Here is a 23443-nt window from a genome sequence, read left to right as displayed (position 1 = left end):
TTATGTTGTATACAGCCGCCGAAAGCTTGAAGAGCTCAAAAAAGATTCAAAATATTTCACGGTAGTGCGTGAACGACTGCACAAAGCCAGGGAGTGTGCAGCCTGGCACATCCGACTAGCTCAAGAAAAACAGAAGCGGCACTTTGACAAGCACCACAAGGACGTTGAGTTTGTAAGAGGACAACTGGTGCTCCTCATGGCTCCAACGTTCCAACGTCCTGTGTGAAAACAACTACATCGTACACCGGACCTCACAAGATAGTGAACAAACTGTCTCCCGTGAACTACGAGATCGAACTCGCGGACAACATGGGAAGTGACATTGTGAATGTTGAAAAATTAAGGCCATATCTGAGCCCTGTATCTCACATGGAGCAACCCAATGCTTCGGACTAAACTGTGCATGGGTGCCGTGCAGTGTAAATAGTGTTTGGTGCTTGTATATAGTTTTATGTGTCTGAAAGTGGATAGAACATGTTTTGTCACTTTTGTAATTAGTTACTGATAGGTCTGTTCAAGTAAGTTCAGTTATGTCTCTCTTAGTGTTTGTGAACGACTAGTTTCCAAACCCGGGCATGTGACGAGCGATAGCAGGCGACGCTCGGTGCGTGTCTCGTGCCTTGGAGCGAGGGAAACGAAATAGATCAACGCCGAGCTCACAGGCGCTCGAGGAACGTGACATAAAAAAAGAGCCTGGCAGTCCCTTCCTGATCTTGACAGAGCTTGGACGTCCTTCTTAGATTGCCTCGGAACCCAGTATATCCGACGGCCACAACGGCACGTCACAAAAAGGAAATCATATGAATAAGTATGTCGTATGAGGCATAAGGCGAACAGGATTTTCTAAAAGCATCATCGATATTTATATTGCGAAAATAAAATAATGCTGCAATTAGTATTATAGTATAGTAAGTCGTTTTTCTGTGATACAGATTCTTACACAACCTTTTTGTCTTTGAAGAGGACTTTATTTTTAAGTGCAAAAAAATAGGCACCTGTATATTGAGACTCAACAGTGACATGACCTATCTGGTCTGCCTTCAATCACCGTTTAAAACTGGTTTTGCAATTTAAAGAAAACCTCGCAACTTGGCTTATGAGAGGACACTCTTAAACTCACACAGCAGCAAACATGGCAGAACCAATGGTTGCATAAATAAAAACTGAATTTTCTCTCGAGTGATTTCAGGATACCTTTAGGACACTGAGCCGGGCCATCAGCATTATCAATACGGTGCGTGACACCCCTGAAGGTTTAGATTTTTACAGTTTGAAGCAATTTTGAGTAAGTCGTTGTAGGAGTCATATTTTATTTCACACCAGGCCTCTAAATAACACTGATCGCAAGAATAATCCTAGTTTGTATGCTGGCATGCCGAAAACGTTTGTTGGGACTTCTGGTACGAGATGGAGGTACAAGCTTGGTTACATACGAAAGGTATCACTGTGGCCATTGTCTACGAGTATTTCTGCCACTGTGTTTTTCTGCTCACCTTGTTGAAGCTCCGAGAAGTCCAGCTAAAAATAATCCACGGAGGAGAGTGACGTCAGAAAGCCTCTCCCTCAGATAATAGGGAACAATCTGAAGCAAAAAAATTTACCAGTATAAACTAAGGGTGAGTAAACACCCAATGCATGATATCATCAGCATTACAGATTCAGATTCACGAATGGACAAGTACAGTGGCTACGATTTAGTGAAGCTGGAAGTGAGTACAGAGGAACTGAGTTTTGAGAAACACAACTCAGTTCCTCGAGTATTAAGAAGAAACTATACCTGGTCGTAACTTTGAATGGCACCATTGAGGACTGGATCACAATCCCTGTACCAGTATATGAGAGCTAGGCCGGAGAGTGCTCCACATGCGAAGAAGGAAAGCACTAGCACTGCGCCGGTTATTGCAATCCTGAAACAAAGCACATAACAAGGGCTTCATCTTTTTTTCCCAAAACGATGATTTGCTCTCACACCTTTTCGCTTCACGTAAGGACTTTGCTGCGATGAATCGTTGAACGGCCATTTGGTCAAACCCCACTCTCGCAAGGCTGTAAGGCAGTGCACTAGCCAGAGCACTCCACAAGTTGTCGTTGGTCGTGAGATCAAAGTTTGTTCTGAAATTTAGAGAACTGTCAATATCACCTGCACACGGCCCCAAGGGCATGAACAAACATTATTGAAATCAGCAAAGCCCTTCAGAATCAACGGTGGCCATTAGCTCGAGTCGCGCGCGCTACGCTCATGTTGTTACGTACGCAATCCTTTAGACAATGCCCCACGTGTGACGTTGCGGGGTGCTATGCATGTTCCTAATTTTGTAGCCATGGCTTTCTTGTTTTCGTTTGTGTTCTGTGCTTTGTGTATGAGGTTTGTAGACAAACTGCGCGAAAAAGACAACTCGTTGTGAACACAGAACACGTACATGCACGAAGCGCACGCATCGTCCCTGTGCGTGTTTAAGTTTATAACGTGTTGTCTTCCTTGCGCTGTTTAAACGTATCTTCAGAATCGACAAATCACCTATCTCAACGCAGAGCGTTACTTTCATGTAGTGACCGCTTATTTTATTGAAATTTCAGCTGTGAGACAGCGCTCGTGACGACACATTTTAATTAGCACTTTTGTTAGTGCTCTGCCAGAACCACAGCTCGCTGGTTCAATGTGAAGACATAATTTGACCGAAGGAATAGCTTCAAAAATGAAGAACCTTGTTAGCAACGACAAGACCGCAATTCAAGAACTTTAAACAATGTGACCTTCGGCTTTCGCCTTCATTGTCTGTACCAATTCGATGTGATTTTGTGGAGTACCGCCTCACTCTGCATTCTAAATAACAACTGTAGCAGTAGGCCGATTTGTGAATAAATAAACGATGGGTGTTATTGAAGATTGACTCAACTAGTTACACTTGTGCCGAATAAGGTGAAATTACAAAGTATTAGATGTAATTATTAGGAGTACAAATAGTATTACCTAATTGAACACGCTAATATTTATGTACGCGCATATTTAAAAGGGCCCTGCAACATTGTTTGAGCATGGTCAGAAACCATGGCCTATTGGAAACCACTGCCCCACAACACGCGAGCCAAATATAGCGCAGCACGCGGCCTGGAATTCAAAATAATTTAACAAAGTCAGCTCAAAATTGCTTTCTCTTAAAAAATCACGCAATAAGCCCAAAAATCACTCGTAGTAAACCGATCAATCAGTCATTGACTGATATCAACATGGCGCGCGCAATCACTCTGAAAAACCCACGCATCCGAAGAAAAAAAGAACAAAGTGCTCAAGGTCAGAAGGCGTGCGTGACGTTCTTTGTTTGCCCATCCCACCCCTACCTGCTTAGCCGTCTGCGCTTTCGTCGGGACGAGAGAAGAAAGAGTGCAAATTCAGTGTGTGACAAGTATTTGTAGCTGCGCTTGTACTGGGGAGATTCTTGAAACTTTTGCGGCGTTGATTTTTCGGGCAATACGCTTTTCCAGTGAATTATTTCATGGTTACTCAAAAAAGTGTTTCATGGTCTTTTTAAAGGAGCTGGTGAGGTCAAGCTTTTGTTTGTATCATTCACCACGATGAATGCCGCTGCTGTGTACTTGAATGCAAGAGCACGAACCAGTGGTGTATCGTACAATGTCAGCGCACAATATACAACACTGGATGGACGAAATTCCTAGAGCCGTCCGCTATGCCGCAGGCCTCAATAATCATATCATGCTTTCGGTACATAACACCGAACGCATTATCACTGCGTTATTTATGGAATGCAATAAACAAATACAAAATGGCATCATCTTTCTTTACACTATAAGGCAAAATTAGCCGAAAAAGGAGTAACAGAGCCCAATAGGCGCGCGCGATGAACTGATGGACCGTTGAGGAGCAACCACAGAGGGAAGCGTGCCGCGCGCAAACCACTTAACACGCTCCAAAGGAATGAACCGCCCGGGGATTGCAGGCAACGCACAAAACGTTTCCAAGGTCACTAACCGTCCTGCTCCTCTCTTGGCTCAGTCTTTCCCCGTATGTTGCAAGTGGCGGTTCGCATTGCGTCGCGCTCAGAGTGCTCGACCACGGCCGTCTGGATTCGACGATCTAGAAATTACGACGTGGTGCTTGTGTGTACACTTGGATGAGCGTGGAATGCTGCTTTTACATTTCGCTGCACCCATAAAGTCTGGAGCAAGTCCCGACACGTAACCACGCCACGCTGTATATCTCTGGCTTCAAGATAATCACGACAAACACACGACAGCAACAGTTGGGAAGGCTAACATGGCGGCCGAGAAGACAGCAGGCCTGTCGAATATATACTTCAGTCCGAGTAAGGGCAGAAATCAGTGCTGGATTCTTTCGCAAGTAGGTTATAATTATTTATTCTACTCTAGTTGTTGCGTGTTTGATACGGATCACGCTTGCCGGCAACGGTCTCAGTCATATTGTGTATCACACGCACGAAATGCACCGCGAAGGTCAGCTTGCGCGTCTGCAGTTCGCTTCTGCTTTGCGACCACCTGGATATTGGCCGGCATGGCCACCAGCCTCCCGTACGCTCACTCATCGAGTGCTCGCCTGTCTTCACTGCCGCGATGAGCACCGGGCTGACGATATTGGGCTGAGACCTCGTCGCTGTGTTGGGAGTCGTCGAAAACACGTTGCGGGTTCTCGTAACGAGCATGGCTGTAGTATGTCGCGCGCTGTAAATGCACCAGCACGAGCTGGCAGGGCTTTTGCTAGTGTCGTAAGTGGTGAAAAATTGTCACCATTACAGTTGGCTTTCCCGTTAATTGATCGCAAGCAGCTCGGCACCGTCCGTTGGCCGCGGCGGTGGACTCGCGTTTGCGCGCTGCACTCGCTCGAGTTTGTGGGAAAGGGTTGCATTACCGTCGATTTCTTCGGCGCTGGCTCCAAACCAGCTCGGTGCTGTTCGTGGCGGCGGCCAACCACACGCTCGCTCTCCTGTTCGAAGTTCGCTGGTGGTAGACACTCCGGGTGCAGCGCCAAGTTTGGTCTCGCGTTCGCTTCCTCGAGCTGAACGACGTCGCTCGCTTAGATTGCTCTGAATTGTTGACGGTATGGTGGGTTATGGAGCTGTGGCTACGGCCGCCGCTCCTAAGCTGTTGCGCTTCGAGGATCGAAATAAGTCTTTGACGATGTGTGAGATCACGGTGCAATTTCTAGCATGTCATATGCCACATATGTTTTTATTGCACCTTGCACGTACTTCTCATATGCACTTGTATTCATCTTCTGTCACGTGTGACTCACTATTTTACATGCTTATTATGCAGCCGTGGGCACACACCGTGCTGAAGACTGTGTGCGCTGGCGTCTGCGATGCCTGTCATTCATCTCTTTCGTCAGAGCAAGTTCAAAAGGACTGTGTGAATTGTGAAGGTAAAGATACTTGTGCGTCATATTGCCACAGATAATTACCAGTGCTCCGCGCAACGCGGACGTCAGTAACCAGAGAAACGCTAACGGCACGACTACGAGTGACGAAGCCAGCCGCAATGCGCGAGTCGGCCCTGCATGCGCATGGTACTCCACCGAACAGCCGACGCGCGTGAAGAAGAAGAGAACGAGGGTGCTCGAGGCAGAGGCTCACGAGGACTACTCACCTTCGGATTTTCTTGATTGCTGCGCGTCTTTCACTTTGGGCACAATTTTCTCTATTAAACCATGTAAATAGAACATTCTTGTTGTGAGGCTGCTACATTCATTGCATTTTCTGGTGGAGGTGCCGAATAGGTGATTCCAAACCCCACGAGAGAGCGAAGTCCAAGCCCAGACCATCCGCAAGCCGTGGAGCTTACGCCGGTGCACCAACGGACCAGTCACCGTATTCGAGGGGATTCACCAGAATCTGGACCACTTCACCCTGTGCCAAGGGCATCAGTGACGGAGACAAGAAACGCCACCACCATGACTAGCCAAGTTGCACCATCAAAGCTCATTGTCAGCCAACCCGTCATACCGAAGGTGTTCCATGGTGACCCGTTCGGGGACGCCAAAGACTGACTGGATCATTTCGAGAGTGTGGCGAACATAAACCAATGGAACGAAGCAGGTAAGTTGCGCAACGTATGCGTCTCTTTGGAAGGCGCAGTGCGAGTGTGGTACGAAAACCATGACGCATTTTTGACGTCCTGGAAAGAGTTACGGTGGCAGCTACTGTGTACGTTTGGCAACAATGATCACCGGAAAAAGGCAGAAGCAGCTCATCGTGCACGGAATCAACGCACTAACGAGACTGTCGCTATGTACATAGAAGACATGTCCCACCTGTTCAAGCGAGCTGATCCCAACATGACTGAAGACAAGAAGGTGCGTCATCTCATGCATGGGGTAAAACAAGAGCTGTTCGCGGGACTCGTTCGCAATCCACCGCGCACTGGTGCTGAGTTTCGGTCGGAAGCAACAATAGTAACGACGCTGCAGCAGAGAGCCCGGAAATAAAATCGTGACGTAGCCTGTACATCAGCAGGGGTCTTCCCAGCAAACGTTGTCGATAATCTTGACACTCTGTGGGAGCTCGTCCGGTCAGTTGTCAGGGAAGAACTACGCAAGCTGCAGCCACCCGCTTCACCGGAACTGTCTATTGCGGATGTAGTCCGAGATGAAATTCGGCAGGCCATACAGGAGCCGCAGAGGGATGCACCACTGACACGACGCACAGTAACTTATTCTGAGGTGCTCAGGTGGCCTGCTGTCCACTGTGCGCCTATCGGGACACCTGGTACTTACGCAACGACAACACGTAGCCCGTGCCATATCGTCGAGGCAACTCGCAGTGCACCTCTTTCGACAGAGACAAGACCTCTGAAAAGCGATGTATGGCGAGAAGCGGAACGTCGTCCCCTGTGCTTCCACTGTGGAAAGGCTGACCATCTGTATCGGTTTTGCCGATATCGTCAAGCTGGTCTTCGAGGATTTGCGGTCAATGCACCGTGTCCGCGAAACGGCGAAAAACCGTCCGAAATCGAGGAATACCTGTGTTCACGTCAGAACTTCGACCTGCATCGTCGTCATCAACCGCCGTCACCATCCCCTCTACGTCAGCGCTCACCAAGCCCACGTTTCTTTCCAAGCCCACTTATGCATCGTTCGCCTAGTCCAAACCCGGGAAACGGAAGTGGGCGATCTGTGGAGGCGAGGCCGCTGGTGATTCGAAATACGAAGATCCTGAACTGCGACACAAGCGTGACGACGACGACGACGACTGTCTCCAGGTAAAGATGTGCAGTAATGAGAAGATAACTTCAGACTTGTCATTGGTAATTGACGGGCTAGAGCTCATGGCTTTATTCGATACCGCTGCGGATTACTCTGTGAAAAGCTACAATTTAGCGAAGTGCCTAAGGAAACTTCTGACCGAATGGACTGGACCTCAAGTACGTACGGCAGGCGGTCACCTTATTACGCCTCTCGGCAGATGCGCCGCAAGAGTTCAGGTACGAGGTTTCACTTACGTTGGTGACATTGTTGTCCTGCCCGTATGTTCGAGAGAAGTTATACTCGGAATAGATTTTCGGCAAGCAAATGGTGCCATTATTAATTTGCAGAGGTCCAGCGTATCATTGTCGACGGAACAAGCTATAAAGGTAGCTCGAGCAGACGAGCAATACACCACTCCACTGCGCATCGTCGATGGTGATTTGACTGTACCGCCTCAGAGCAGTGTAATGGTTCTAGTCAGAAATGATACGTTTGTTGAATACGAAGGTGTGGCAGACAGCAACATGGATGTTTTCCTGAAAAAAAGGTGTTTGTGTGGCACGAGGGATTATCCAGCTATGAAACGGGTACGCAGACATCCTCATAACAAATTTCGGGAACGAATTACAGCACATCGCAAAAGGGACAGCCATAGCCTTTCTTCATGAGGTTTGTGAAGCCACAGAAATAAGCAGCTTTGAAACAACGTCAACAGATATAAAACCAACATCTGATGCCTGCAACGTAATATCCGTAAATCCTAACCTTTCAGTGATCCAACGCACAGCTATACGACTTTGTACGGGAATTTGGCAGCTGTTTCTCCAATAGTTCAGAGGTACGACGCACGACTATCGCAAAAGACAGGATCGTAACAGACGAGACAACGAGGCCGGTACGCCAGCACCCGTACCACGTTTCACCAAAAGAAAGAGAAGTTATCAAGAACCAAGTGCAGGAGATGCTTAAAGATGATGCTATTCAACCTTCTAGCAGTCCTTGGGCATCTCCTGTAGTGCTTGTCAAGAAGAAGGATAACACGCTAAGGTTTTGCGTCGACTACCGAAAATTAAATGCTGTGACTCAACGGGATGTATATCGCCTCCCGCGTATTGACGACGCATTAGACAGACTTCGGTGTGCCAAGTTCTTCTCATCACTAGATCTGAAAAGTGGTTACTGGCAGATCGAAGTTGATGAAAGTGATCGCGAGAAGACTGCTTTTGTTACCCCGGACGGACTCTATCAATTCAAGGCTCTCCCTTTTGGTGTCTGTTGTGCGCCGGCAACGTATCAACGCATGATGGACACTGTACTTTCCGGATTGAAGTGGCAGTGTTGCTTAGTGTACCTTGACGACGTGGTGATCTTCGCCGCTACATTCGAGGAGCATATCAAGCGCCTGCGAACAGTGTTAAAAGCAATCCATTCGGCAGATTTAACCATCAAGCCAGAGAAGTGCCAACTTGGTTTCGAAGAGCTTCGATTCCTTGGGAACGTTGTCAGCGCCCACGGTGTGCGCCCTGATCCCGAAAAGAGTGCCGCCATTGCAAGTTTCCCGGTGCCAGCAGACAAAAAATCAGTACGGAGATTCCTAGGTCTCTATGCTTACTATAGACGGTTTGTCAGAAATTTCTCGCAGATTGCAAAACCCTTGACGGAATTTACGAGAGAAGATGTACCTTTCCAGTGGGAAACCGAGCAACAAAGCGCCTTCAACGAATTAAGAAAACGGTTCCAAGAGCCCCCAATCCTTTCTAATTTCGATTAAACAGCTGACACGGAAATACACACAGACGCTTGTAACATCGGCCTAGGATGCATCCTAATACAGCGGCAGAATTGCAAAGAAAAGGTAATAGCATACGCCAGCCGGACTCTAACAAAGGCGGAGACCAATTATTCGGCCACAGAGAAAGAATGCCTTGCCGTCATCTGGGTCATCAGTAAGTTTCGGCCTTACTATGGTAGACCATTCAAGGCAGTCAGCGATCACCATGCCCTTTGCTGGCTCGCCAACCTCAAGGACCCGTGCGGACGACTAGGAAGGTGGAGCCTCAGACTGCAAGAATTTGACATAACTGTGGTATACCGATCTGGCAGGAAGCATACCGACGCCGACTGTTTGTCACGGGCACCTGCAAACACAGCACTCTCAGATGAAGAGGACTTTCCATTCGTGGCTGTTGTCGAGACTTCTCAGATAGCCGAATTTCAACATGCGGACGAAGAATTGCTCCCCCTCATCAAACACCTGAAAGGAGCTGACGTACAAGTACCTCGTATATTTTCTCGAAGCCTCGCATCGTTATGCCTCCGAGGAAATGTCCTCTACAAAAGAAACTTTAAGCCCAACCGTGAAAAGTTTCTGCTTGTCGTTCCCTCAACTATGCGGCAAGAAATATTACAAGCGTGCCACGATGAGCCTACGTCTGGACATTTGGGGGTCACTCGAATGCTTGCACGAATCAGTCTGCACTATTATTGGCCCAAGCTATTGTCTGCAATACAGCGCTATGTTAGAACATGCCGCGAGTGCCAAAGACGGAAAGCGCCTCGTGCTAAGCCAGCGGGCCTTCTCCACCCGATAGACCCACCGAAAGCACCTTTCCAACAGGTTGGAATGGACCTCCTTGGACCATTCCCGACATCTTTACTTGGCAAGAAGTAGATCGTTGTAGCAACTGATAATTTAACGAGATACGCGAAAACAGACTACTTGCATCAAGGAATGGCAGCTGAGGTCGCCAAATTCTTTGTACAGAGCATTGCGCTACGGCATGGCGCTCCGACTGTTGTAACCACCGATCGCGGACCGGCTTTCACGGCAGAACTCATGGAATGCCTGCTGAACATGACCCACACTGTTCACAGGAAAACTACCGCATATCACCCTCAAAGCAACGGCCTGACTGAACTCTTTAACAGAACTCTAGCTTACATGATATCTATATATGTGGACGTCGAATACAAAAAGTGGGACAAAATTTTACCATACGTCACCTTCGCCTATAACACCGCCGTACAAGAGACTACCAAGATTACCCCGTTTCAACTAGTTTACGGTCGTGTAGTTACCACAACACTGGACGCTATGTTACCTATAGATCAAGATGACTACCCTTATGATCTCGATGACTATATAGAGAGAGTGGAAGAGGCCCGCCAATCAGCAAGGTACCGAATATGTCACCAACAACGAATCGATGCTGACCGCTACAACCGACGAAGACGTGAAACACGTTATGATGTTGGTGAAAAAGTGTGAATATGGACCCCAGTACAACGACGAGGCCTGTCTGAAAAACGCATTTGTCGATATTTCGGGCCTTACGAGGTAGTACAGCGAATCAGCGACCTCGTTTATGAAGTCAAGCCTACAGGACATGGGCATTCCAAACGACACAACCCCACCGAGCGTGTACACATTGTGCGCATGTAACCCTTACTACGACCCATACGAAGACTAGCCACCCCACTTGATTGCTCTACAACGATTTCACTCTTACAAACCTTCCAAGACGGAAACTGCACACATTATCATCGAAAACATCGGGGCGATGCCTCTTGAGAGGAGGGATAATGGCACAGGAAATTACCATTGCTCCGCGCAACGCGGACGTCGGGAACCAGAGAAACGCTAACGGCACAACTACGAGCGACGAAGCCAGCCGCAATGCACGAGCCGGCCCTGCACGCGCACGGTACTCCACCGAACAGCCAAGGCGCGTGAAGAAGAAGAGAACAAGGGTGCTCGAGGCAGAGGCTCACGAGGACTACCGACCTTTGGATCTTCTTGATTGCTGTGCATCGTTCACTTTGGGCACAAATTCGCCCGTAATAAACCGTGTAAATAGAACATCCTTGTTGCGAGGTTGCTACATTCGTTACAATATTTTACACGCAGGTTTTATATTAACGCGCACGTACTTGTCATATGCGTGTATTTTCATCTTCTGTCACGTGTGTCTAGCTATTTTTACTATATTATTGTACGTGCGGCTGTAGGAACACAACAGGAAGCCGCGGGAACACAACAGGCTGCGTGCGCTGGCGTCTGCAATGCCTGTTATCTATCGCTTCCGATGAAGGAGCTCCATAAGGAGGGAACAAGATTTGCCAACGAGACTGGACTTGTACACTTCACCATGAATTCACCTAAAACAATGGAGAAACTCTATGTGTATGTAAAAAATAGAGATTTTGGTGTCTCGCTTTTGTCTTTCGTTGTTGCCGTGACTGCGTAAGCAGTTACAGATAGATGGCTAACTACTTTTTCGCGTGTTCTTTTTAGCGCTATTTGGTGGTCACTGCACAGAAAAACAGGCAAAAAAAGTATTAGGCCTGGTGGAAAATCAACAAAAACAATGTTTGAACTAGAGATAAAAAGTAATTCGATTGGAGTATTTCAGTGGATCAACCGTTCATCCGGCGAGGTGCAACTGTGAGGACTAACGGTTGCCCGGTAAGGTGTAAATGTGGGGATTAACAGTTGCCCTAAAGGTGCAAATGCGAAGACTAAATGTTGGTGTTTTGAGGTGAATTGTGGGACTAACGGTTACTCACTAAGGTTTAAATGTGAGGACTAAATGTTAGTCCCTTGAGCTCGCATGTGGGGACTAACTGTAATACCCGGTGTTGTTAGTCCTTAAAGGAAAAATGGTTGTGACAGCCTCAATAGTCCATAAAAGGACGAACCCCACACCCTTTCAACACCCTTTTGCGTTAGAGTGTAGAGTCTGCGATATCTCGTGATTGGGGCCTAGATTCGCCCGAAAAATCTGGCGAAACTGTCGATTTTGGAAGCATGTGATTATTTCGTTAGTGCTCAGTGGCCATTTCATGAGGGACTGTTTTCGGACAATCTCGCGAGCAGCCAAGCCTGAAGGAAACATAGCGGCGAACTACCAGTGCCTTGACCCTACCCTCTCTAAGAAAAATGAATTGTTTTTTCATACCAGCCTATAAGTGAAAATCACCTATTGCTTTGCCGAGGCTTCGCTGGCCTCTAGCCCGCAATACAGAACACCACTGTGGTGTTTGGTATACATGTTATGGGAGCGAATATTCTCATTTGGGCTGCAGCACATCTGAAAATTTGCCTCTTAGTCACACTGAAAAAGCCATTGCAACACATGCAATCGCACCTAGGAATCGTAAGAAAAACCAAAGAATTGTAATGTGATTTTTTTAACACGAAAGAGTTTCATGCCAATTCCACCATGGCTCCACATAAGTATTTCTTCACAGATTTGACGTTGTAAAATATATACTAACAGATGATAAAAGAAAACTGAGAACAAAAATGGCCTTTTTCAAACGGCGAACCACAGACCTCTCGATCTGCAGTGCAGGGCGCAAATCACTAAGCCACAAAGCAAACGTGGTCGAGCTTGTTACGGCGAGCTCCTCGTAGACACCACATGCAATTGGCAGTCCCCATCATAGAAATTCCTAAAATTAACTAGAGGGGACTTTGGCTGTGCGATAGTTCAACCACCAAGAGAAGAATTTATAGTAGATGGATTTGCCTACTCTTCATGCTTGCGGGCTTCAAATGAACTCGTAGCTTTGTTTATTGCTGTATTTAGGTTTGGTTTCAATGAAAAAAACCAATTCGTTCTAAACTTCGGGAGCTGATTCGAATCGGTGAGCCTGAAACGATCAAGGGAATTGTCAATTCGTGAGAAAACGGCTGCGAGCCAAGCGAAGAGAGCAGAATGAAGATTAGATAAATTGGTGTACTACCTATCATTATTATGCTCGCTAAAGTTCAGTGCCTTGTACCTCCCATAGACATTAGCATGAGAGTTTCCTCTTGTGCATTTATAGCAACGTCTATGGTGTCCAGAGCTTAACATTTCAGCGCGTTTTATTCACAAGTAGTGAGATGGAGCGAGGAGTGCGCGCGGGGCACGCGTGCTTTAAGGGTCTTCGCTCCAAGTGTTTCAATGCACAAGCGCCTCCGCATGTCGTGGTCACTTTCACCCACGTACGCTTAGCTCGGAATTCAGGTGCTGCATACCTCTTGTGCTTCTTCGACATGTTTGCTCTAAAGTTGCAGTGGCTAAGAGAAAATGAAGGACACTTCCCTTGCAGCCACGGCCACGTTTACCAAACTAGTGCGCTGCTCACGCATGAAATGAGGATCTTGACGGTTGTCCGGGCTCATTCTGTGTATGTTTAATAGACGCAAGGTTTCGTCTTGAGGTGTGATTTGCAGCAGCTGAGAGCCGTTCATCGCGTGACAATGAAATTAGTTGCTGAGGCATTCATTCCTTCGCCCTTGCTGCTCAACAATGCAGAATAAACGCTCAACTACATCTGTACACACTCTGTTCATCTTCCTGTTATACCAATTCATAAAAAGAGTAATTAGACACGTTTTTTTATTTCTATCGATTGAATTTACGATTGTACATGTGCGAACTGATAATGTTGTACGGGAAGCGAAATATTAGAATATCTCACCGAAGTATGTATTCCTTGATATTGGAATTGCTCATCGACTTCAGTGGTGGGCTAGCAGTGCTGGAATCATATAAAACCTTACCGATGATTATTGCCGGAGATAAGAACATTACCACTCCCTGAACACAGTCTGCCCAAACAACGCTTCGGAGTCCTCCCTGTGAATATACATACAAAAGAAAGCATCCAGAAGTATTTCAATACTGGAATTATCGAAGTTGAGTACAATTTCAAAGTACACACTCCTTATACATGGCACTCAGCACCTAGTTGCATTCTATGTCTACGCAGTGCAGGCCAGGTATATGTGAACTGGAAGCATACCTTCCATAAAAGCGCATGCGTCACTGGTGGTTTATTACCACCGCTTTCATCTTCGTATCGATGGCACAAGCAAAAACAACCAAAATAAAAATTATAACTTGACAGCATAATCTCGGAGCGGTGATCATGATGGGGTGAAGCTCCTGACGGTTTCATCGGTATACTGTGAATCCTCCGTCTGTCTGTCTGTCTGTCTGTCTGTCTGTCTGTCTGTCTGTATGTCTGTCTGTCTGTCTGTCTGTCTGTCTGTCTGTATGTCTGTCAGTCGGTCGGTCGGTCGGTCGGTTGGTCGGTCGGCCTGTCTGTCTGCCTGCCTGCCTGCCTGCCTGCCTGCCTGTCTGCCTGCCTGCCTGCCTGCCTGCCTGCCTGCCTGCCTGCCTGCCTGTCTGTCTGTCTGTCTGTCTGTCTGTCTGTCTGTCTGTCTGTCTGTCTGTCTGTCGGTCTGTCTGTCTGTCTGGGAGCGCGCGCTGTAGCCGCTCTCCGTGCCCTCTGCCCCGCTGCCTTGTCTTACGTATTACGCAGCGACTCTGAGTAAATGAGGAAGCGTGCCAAGAGCGAGCTCATTTTATAGCTCTCACGCCTAGCGGTTTCCCATCGTACTGCATCGAAACATCTCGAACGATGGCATTCATCCAATTAGAGGCACGCTCACGTGCGATCCAGTGATCGCTCATCACACTATGCGCTCCCATACATATGAATGGAGCGAGCGCCTCAGCACCATCTCGCATTTAGTTCAGCAACTACACTGTAAACGAAAATATACACAACTGGGAAGAATCATGGATTGATGCCCCCGCTCTGCTCCGGTAGCCTCACTCAAACCGGATTGCAATGGAGCAAATACATTTGTTTTTAACCGTTTTCCTCTGGTGGGCGCCGGACGAAGGAAACCGGTAGAAAACAGGGCCAATCCCCTCATTAAGATCCCGTGGTTGCTCCAGAAATGCTCAGGCACATCGCTTTTGTCCCTGTGGGTGCTCCCCAATTGCTTCCACTCATCGCTCAGTGGCATTCATTGGCTGTTCGACAAGTGACGTAGGCGGCCTCATGGCCGGGAGGCTGTTTCCCACAAACCAACATGGCACAGACATAGCCGGTGTATGCAGGGAGGATTGTACAAATCGTTTGGCCGCGTTGGTGAAAAGGAAATCAATCTGAACACCTTCTAAATATCAGAAACGACAAGCGGCAACGAAGGTTACCAACGAGAGAAGGCGTTAATCGTGTGATGGTTCCTGGTAGTGAACGACACATTGTGATCTCGCGAGTCTTGAGGGACTCGGCGGTTGCTGATGCGGCGAAAAAACGGCGAGTGAGCTCGTCTTAAGTTACCTGTGTTATTCTTGTCAGGTAGTGTTAAAATAGGATAATGTTGGGTTGGTAAACCAAGCATGTGATCAATGCTAGGCTAATTTCACAAGACGTCAGTAAAAAGTTAGCGGAATTTTGATATTGCGTTGTTCGGACTAGGTGTTGTTTTTTCGAATCTATCTTCAATAAAGCAAAACGAATAAGTGAATGAGTTGGTAATGAATCATACTGGCCTAAACGTAGCGCAAAAAAAGATAAAATAGTGAGCACAACAAGCTCTTGCGGGCGTCCACTTTCTTGTACTCTTCCTTTTTTGGGCTGCATTTAGGCCATAATAACTTCGGTAAATTGAAAGAAGTCGCTGTGTCAGTTGGAGCACTGATTAGATATGTAACAATAGAAAATGTCATAGTATTAGGTTGATTCTATTAAAAGTTAACAATTTTTAAAGGTAGAGCTAACTGGTTAAAAGTTAATATTGGTCTTGTCAGTACACATAAACGGTAACATTTGTTCGCTTTCCATACGAAAGAACGCCTGGTCGAGGTCTACCACTGCGTAAAAGTTCTTTTGAGAGAATATGTAAGCTGAACAAATAAAACTTGAATAACTAAAGTCAGTGTTAATTCTTTAAAAATGTAGTAAATTGAGGTAGGGCAACGAGTTCGATGCAGAGTTTTAGAATTGATACGCGCACTCATACTTGTGAATTTTGGTAGGATAAGTGGTATCTCAGATAATAATCTAGAAGTATACTGGGCTCTTCGCCGGACGTGGTGCTTTCAAAAAAAAAGACAGGGGCGAAACAAACTGACAGTACTAGAGACGAGGAATGCAAAAAAAAAGAAAACGGGAGTTTTTTGGAAGAACGAGTCGTGTGGCGCTCGACGTCTCTGTGAAAAGGGGGGTGTAGTAAAGCTAACTAACCCATGTGACATTCAGCTCATCATTCTAAGACGGAGGGGACATTGTAGTGAAAGAAAGAGAGAAAGGAGGAGGCACCTTTCCGAAAAATTAGCCATATTTTCTGTGTTGGTGATGGAGAGATTACTATCCTTTACGCTGCATTTTTTTCCTCTTTCCAGTCATGCTGCCTTGACTGTGTCTGCACAATTTTTGGCAAAATACGCGAGTGCGAACAGCATTGAGACGTAGTTTTGACCTGGAAAATGGAAGCAGACTGGCGTGTGAGCAGAATGGGGGAAACAATTCTTCAGGAGGAGGCACTGGCACGTAATGACGATTCCACGTGAATCACCTGTGGCCTCAGGACGTTTGCGTGGACCGTTAAGTTTAACAAACTGGTCGGCCTTCCGTTATTTTTGTTAAAATGCAGTCGGCTTTGGGGGCGTAGTTTGTTCCTTTTGTTGCCTATTTATTTTGTTACCTTGTAGTGAACTTTTCCTTATTTTGTGCTTGAAGCTGTTCGTCTTGATACGCATGCTCATACAATAGCTACTTTGAAAAATCTTCAAAACGGCAAGCATCAAAAGAGAGCAGGCAGTACAAATTAAAAAAAAAACAATGCCAAAATTATTTTCTAAAGGATATGAAGCTAGTTTTTCTTGAAGAAAGGACAGAACCATGCAATGGGTAAGGGCCCACTTTGCTGGAAGAATGACAATGACCACGCACTAAATAGGCATTGTAATAATCAGAAATGGTATTTGATAAAATTAGGAAATGATCAAGAGGGCATTTGTGATGTCGTCTACTAGAGTACCAAAATAAAATTATTTAGTCAAAAAGTGCTTTCAAATGTTTCAGCAAAGGTAGAGCTATCAATTTTAAAGTGTATAGAAAACTTTGGCCAATTTCGAACATTTTTCGCGTCAGGAGGTGTGTTTTCATCATGTTGCGGCTGTCTCACACCAGATTACATCGGGTGTGCTTCTTCATATTGAACGCTCATCCTGTCTTTGTGTGTGTGGTCAGTTTTATAAGTTGTTCCTTCTCATAAACTCACAGACTCTATGAGATTTATTGAGTGTCCGAGGCTTGAATATTCTCAGTTTCTGCGCACCTCGCATTGTTTTTCAGTTCTCATGTATAAGTATTTTTTTGCTAAATTATGCAGAAAGCAATCAGCTCTAGCTTTGCGTCGTCAATGAATCTGATGGATGCTCCTTCGGGGATGTTGAAGAGTGTTTCTCGGTACCCACACTTTCTTCGTCTGTCGTGTATCGTTTCGCAGTATTATGAGCTTCGTTTTGAAGCGCTACACATCAAACTTGAGGGCTGTGTATTTTATGGGATCTGTTTTATTTTGTTTTGTTTTGGTGGCTTTTTGCATGTTTGTTTGTTTGTGTCTCCTTTCCCCAAATGCTGAGTAATCCGGAAATGGCAGTATATTTTTTATAAATCAAATAATAAGAACTCAAATGTTTTCTTCAGCTTTATCTGCAAGACCTCTGCGGAAACAAATACGCAGTAGCTGTTCAGTGTTTCATTAGTCCTTGGACTTCCTTCATGTAACCAATGCGTGAAACGATCAGCATACAATAAACAGCGGAGCAAACACTTCAAAAGTGCTTGTCTACCTCACTGAAATTCTGTCCGGACAAAGTAAGTACATTCGTAAAGAGCTCCTGCAGTGCCACACAAAAGCTTAGAATAGATGGAGTGTGAAATTCGCGAAAAATGCTCTGGAGATTCACGTAATCACTCCGGCAGGTCGGAGGAAAATGCAAGTAAGAAGTACTTCGGCTGTGCCACACGATTGCTTCGTTCATCCAGAGTGAAATATCTGTTTAACGTGCTCCGGGTACACCACCCAATTCCTAGGGCGAGCCAGAGCAAAACATTTCTTTTGGAGGTCTGGAGCAAAATTTGCTCCGAATAGAGGAGACGCTAGAGGAGAAGCATTTTGCTCCGACGTCGAAGTAAATTGTTTACAGTGTATGCTGTGCTATCGGCCTATCCTGACATGGCATCACACTGGCCTTTATCGTGTATCTCTAAAGATCAAGCGCCACCAACGTCATCCAGTGATCACTACACGAAATAAACGAGGAGGCTACACTGGAGAGACTTACCCATGGCGTAAGGAGTTTACCCTTAAAAATGAAATATGATGTCACAGTCGGAAGCGCTATCGAACTCGCAAATTCGCGCTACACGACGCGTTATTCCAAAATTTGTTAGTTGCTGATCTTTTACAGGCTTCATTAGCTACGCAATTCTTGTGCACACTTACGGTTCGCCAAGTGTATGTGTCACAAAAATGAAGATCAACAAGGCTGGCGAAAGGCCGGACCGTCGGTTTCGACGCCTCTGGGTTCGTCGCGCTTTGCGAGTCACTGTTTATGGCTTTCGACAAATTAGCGCTGTCCTTCATGGTTGTCAAGCACTGTGTATGCTTCGGCCCAAACGCAAGACACGTATCTTGAATGCAAAAAATTAAGTACTTCGGGCTGGTTCACCACAATCTACACCGTCATAACAAGCGTCATTCTCTTACCCTTTCCTTAGAACAATGTGCTAGATACATTGGTGTTGTGTGTATCGTATCATTGCATCTCTTATTGTGCTTGTGGGCGTAAATGCTTGACAAAAACTATAGACAGCAAACTTTGTCACTTTAGTCGTACACTGAACTGACTACAAAAGAGCAGAACAGCGCAGTGAAGACTCATAGTATACCATTCTTTAAGAAACAGTTGAAAGCTTGTATTCGCATTGATCATATGCATTTTTGCCTTCTGTAAACAGAGCTACACACAGGAACATCAAGGTTCATTTTACTGGCGTACATTTCATCATAATAGCGTCATGCACAAATGATTCGCACAAAAAGCCTTTTTGTACAATCTCTGATTGTGTTTTTTAATTTCTACCTGCCCTGTTTGCTGGTGACTTTGGTCTTCATAAAATATCAAGATAATGGCGAAGACTTAGCTAAAAATAAAAATCTCCCTTCAGTGCAAAATTAAAGTACGCAATGTTGAAATGCATTAACCTGGAGAGCTCTAATGATAAACAATTATCACAATACGCTTTAACAATAGTATTTAGAATGAACAAAATTCATCACATTGTGCGCAAATAAAGCCTAGCTACGGCACACAGTTTTCACAATGCTTCTGTCAACAACATTATACAAATATCTTCTAAAAAACGGAGCATCATAAATAAAACACAAAGAACGTGAAACAGCTCTCAGGTCTTCAAAGTCTTAAGCCTTCGCTCATTCTTGGCATTACGTAGTTTGTCGTTTTCTGTGCGGCACAAGTTGTTCAGCTGTGTATTTGCTGCAGCACTTACAACATGCTCCATTTCTTCCGGTGCAGAATGACAAGAATGACACACATCTAGGTTCTCACAGTCTGCAAGTGCAGAGAACATAAGGCTACCAAGAGTGTCTGTCTGCATAGGAAGGCTGAGAAATCGCGCAGAGTACTATGGCGCCTTGAGCTTGTCTAATAAATTTCAGTACACGGCGCAGTGTTAACTACAAATTCTCGTGGAAACTTCAGCCCACCCCTCGACATCTTCATCATTGACGCTTTCTAAGCATCATCTAAGTCGATGTCTTGCATCGAAAGAATTTTCCTGCAAGTTCCGCATGCCACTTTCTTAAAAGCTGCATGAGCACAATAGCCGGCAACGTATGTTACTGCAGCAAGCCTTGACGCTTATTTTTCTGAATGTCAGAATCAGTCACAGCGACGCCAAACTACCCTTGCGCTAACGGCATACCTGTCCTACATGTATTCTCAATCGGTACTGGTAGCATGTATAAATCTGGCAGGTCCAAAACCATCTGAAAACGCAGTTTGTTTTCATATTCATATGTCTTCCTTATTGACACATGGTAATTTGCACCCGACAGTGCCGATACTTACCGAAGTGATCCTCCAAGCAGTCAGTTTGAAATTTGCCCAAAATAACCTACTAAAAATGAAGGTCATCCCGGAAGTATATGGCTGCTTCATGCAAGGCGTGGATAGTGTGGCAGAAAGCTGCGTGCATTTCACGTGTAAGGTAGCCATTTCCATGTCTGAGGCTTTCTCAGTAATCAAACTACTCAACTATTTTTAGCAGGAACTCGAGCTGTGGACACAGCGATGATACTATGGGTCCTTGCAAATGATCTTACAACCGCTGTCCTTTTTCTTGGTGCCTTTACGTTAACAATATTCCACCATGTCAATATGCTGTCAATGTACAAAATGTTTCCTTAGCATGCTCGTACGGTACGGTACTGTGAACAGCAACAGTAAATGAGTTAAAAACATTTAGTGAAAGCTTAACGTCCTGGTGTTTCATGTTGGAAAGGATTAACGCTTTCAAGGTGAGAGTTGGCGCTAATTTCAAGAGTTCATGCTTTTCAGCATCATGCTACTCGCAGAATACCTTGAAAGACGCTGTATTGGAGGTTCAGGAAAGTACATGCATTTTCCAATGTTTCGTTGATTAAGCCAGTTATTTCTTTGACATTTTCGTATGTGTACTGGGTCGACCACGAAAAACAGGGGTCGCGATGAGTAAGCAGGATGCTGGTAAACAATGCTGACACTTGTGGGCTTAGCAAAGAAGGACTTAGCTTTTCTGTTTATGGAGTTATTGTCTTAGATGACTGCGATTATTTTGAAACCAGATGCCTCGAGATCAAGAATAAGCTTCCGAAGGAAGTCATGTAGTGCCTTAGCGTCAATTTGCGCCACGGGAAAAATGCGTACAACATCCTTGTTTGAAGAAAGAAGGCTCTGTATCGTAAATACGTGGGCAGTCCTTGCCGCAGCGTCAGTTACAAAGCCAGCCTTGTGATCAAAAAAAGACTGCAGACAAACCACATCAGGCATTATTGTCACCGTATTTTCATGCTCTTCAAGTGTGCTTACTATCCGCTTGGCATAAAAAAGAAAGCTAGGTTCTGGCTGTTCCTTTACGGGGTTATTATCCCACAATAAACATGGTCTCCTGGTATCAGGATGTGGCATCTTAAGCGTCATTGAATTTTTGAAGAATCTGTATTCATGAGGCGAAATGGTGAACAAAGGCTGAAGAAATGATGAAATCTGGGCGATAATGGCGCGCAATATTCAACACAAGGTCAACTTGACTCAAGAATTTCAGCACCTCTAAATGCCATTCTCGCAACTCGCATGCAAAATGTTCACTCCTTACTTATTCTAGTAACGTCGACACCAATCTCAGTAGATGACGGGCTTTCTCAGATGGCACCGCGCTGATATCCTGGTGAGTCTGTTTGATGATCTGTAGCACTCTCTCCAAATCTCTGAAATCACGCATATTTTCAGGAACTAGGACATCACCATGGCACCGCGCTGATATCCTGGCGAGTGTGTTTGATGATCTCTAGCACTCTCTTCAAATCTCTGACATCACGCATATTTTCAGGAACTAGCACATCACCAGAATTTCTCACGACCGTTTTACCAAAAATACTTCAACGTGGAGGTCTAAAGACGCAATCCCCGGAGTGTGGATGGTGGGAGCAGATTGGAGAGGCAAGTCCGAAAATTAAACCTTGCAGTCCTTGTGGGTTAGAGTCCAGAAGTCTGAATGCTCAAATCCTGGCAAGGCATCGAGCAAGTACGCAAAACCACTGAGCTTACTTTTTGGTTTGCTCGTCTGCTTGCGTTTGCAGCGAAAGCATTATAGCGTTGTGCGAATAAGTGGCTTCCAATCACGCTCTTTTCACACCCGGTGCTTTCCGAACGCATGGTTGCAGACGCGATAAGTAGGCAGAGCAGCTAGGAAACAAGCTCAGCACTGCAGTTTGCTTCAGACGACTGTTCTTCAAGGTGACTTCGATAACTTTTCTGTCTTGACATCTGTGTACGATGTCGTCTTCCAATAATCAGATGGCAAGAAAATGCTTCTCAGAGAGCTGAAACAAAAGAAAAAGACGTTACAAACATGTACTCGACCAAGACGCAGGACAAGTGTGCCGACAAGTGTGGAATTCCCACCCAACGTGCAACCATCAACGAATACTTTGGACACTATGCTAAGAAAAGTGATATATCTGGAAACCCTCATAAACAACACAGAGAAGGAATGCTTACCCCTGAGTACTTCGTTGGCAAGATGTCCTTCCGGGGAACAGCTGTAGTCCACGATGCCCGCCTTATTGGGTCTGAAGAAAATATGTGCGCTGGTACACTTGGCCCTCCGTTATAATTCGACTTGCAGTTTGGTGCATAGCACCAGCCAGACATTGTGGCGCTTCAGTGGATGACCATGGCAATGATTACCCGCGCGCACGCGACATATAGCAAGCGCGTATGTGATGCAGCATGCTCTACCACGGCCACCTTTTATGAAAATGGCGACGTCTTGTAAGTGTACTACAAGGTTTTTCGAGGCAACCTGAGGACGCAACTTGTATGTTTCCCAACTGTCGTGGTTTAGTCGCTGCTTTTATGTAACCTCACGGCGTCGTACTGTATGATTCCTATCTGTGACCGTCCTGCATGTTCTCCAGGTGTCGCTATTTGGCCGCCGCTTTTATGTCGCCTAATAATGTCTGTCCTGTATGTTTCTCATCTGTGACCGTCCTGTATGTCTCCCAGCTGTCGCGATGTAGCTGCCACTTTTATGTCGCATTGAAGTCTCCGTCCAGTATGTGTCCTATAAGTAGACACCTCTTATGTGGCCCAGAAAATACGGCCATTGCGCCATCTGCATAGTGTGGCATAATAGAGTTGCTGTAATTTATATATACATGAACATGCATACAAAATTCTGCAAATTTAATGATTCATTATCATTTCCACAATAGTTTAGAACACTTTACAGACAATTATCTACGTGGTAAATACATGTGTTGGGGGTTGAAGAAGAAAAAGATTAACAGATCAGCCTTAACCACATGAAGCTTCACCAGATCTAACATTTCAAAAGTTTAAGTTTCTCAGGCAATAGAAAGTACATTCAGTTCTCAAAACACACTATTCGCAATAGTAATTTCTGACCTCAAAGCAATATTCAAGGCATTCGAAACAAAATGGGCTACCTAAATAAGCTCCGCTCTCCCAATTTAGCCACCTCATGTACAATATGCAAGGTGTATCATATTGACTTGTCAGGGTTTACAGGCTAATAACAAATGTATGCAGATTTACAGAGTGTAAAAGAAGAAACAGTCAT

At 45.6% G+C, this 23443-nt stretch overlaps 1 protein-coding gene across 1 annotated transcript in view; it reads right to left on the bottom strand.

Annotated features, from left to right (window-relative positions):
- The window catches only part of LOC142767914 (sodium-coupled monocarboxylate transporter 2-like), a 113094-nt gene that overhangs the window by 50168 nt on the left and 39483 nt on the right, over positions 1-23443 (bottom strand). Inside the window, exons 6-9 of the mRNA XM_075870152.1 lie at positions 13688-13845; positions 1972-2112; positions 1778-1907; positions 1494-1582 (exon numbers count right to left, since the gene is read on the bottom strand). Of these exons, the coding sequence (XP_075726267.1) occupies positions 1494-1582; positions 1778-1907; positions 1972-2112; positions 13688-13845 (518 nt within the window). The remainder of the gene's footprint in view (positions 1-1493; positions 1583-1777; positions 1908-1971; positions 2113-13687; positions 13846-23443) is intronic.

The sequence above is a fragment of the Rhipicephalus microplus genome, chromosome 7 (genome assembly GCF_043290135.1).
Source record: "Rhipicephalus microplus isolate Deutch F79 chromosome 7, USDA_Rmic, whole genome shotgun sequence".
Lineage (NCBI taxonomy): Eukaryota > Metazoa > Arthropoda > Arachnida > Ixodida > Ixodidae > Rhipicephalus > Rhipicephalus microplus.
The sequence above is the reverse complement of the archived record's forward strand: the minus strand, read 5'-3'. Positions and strand labels throughout refer to the sequence as shown.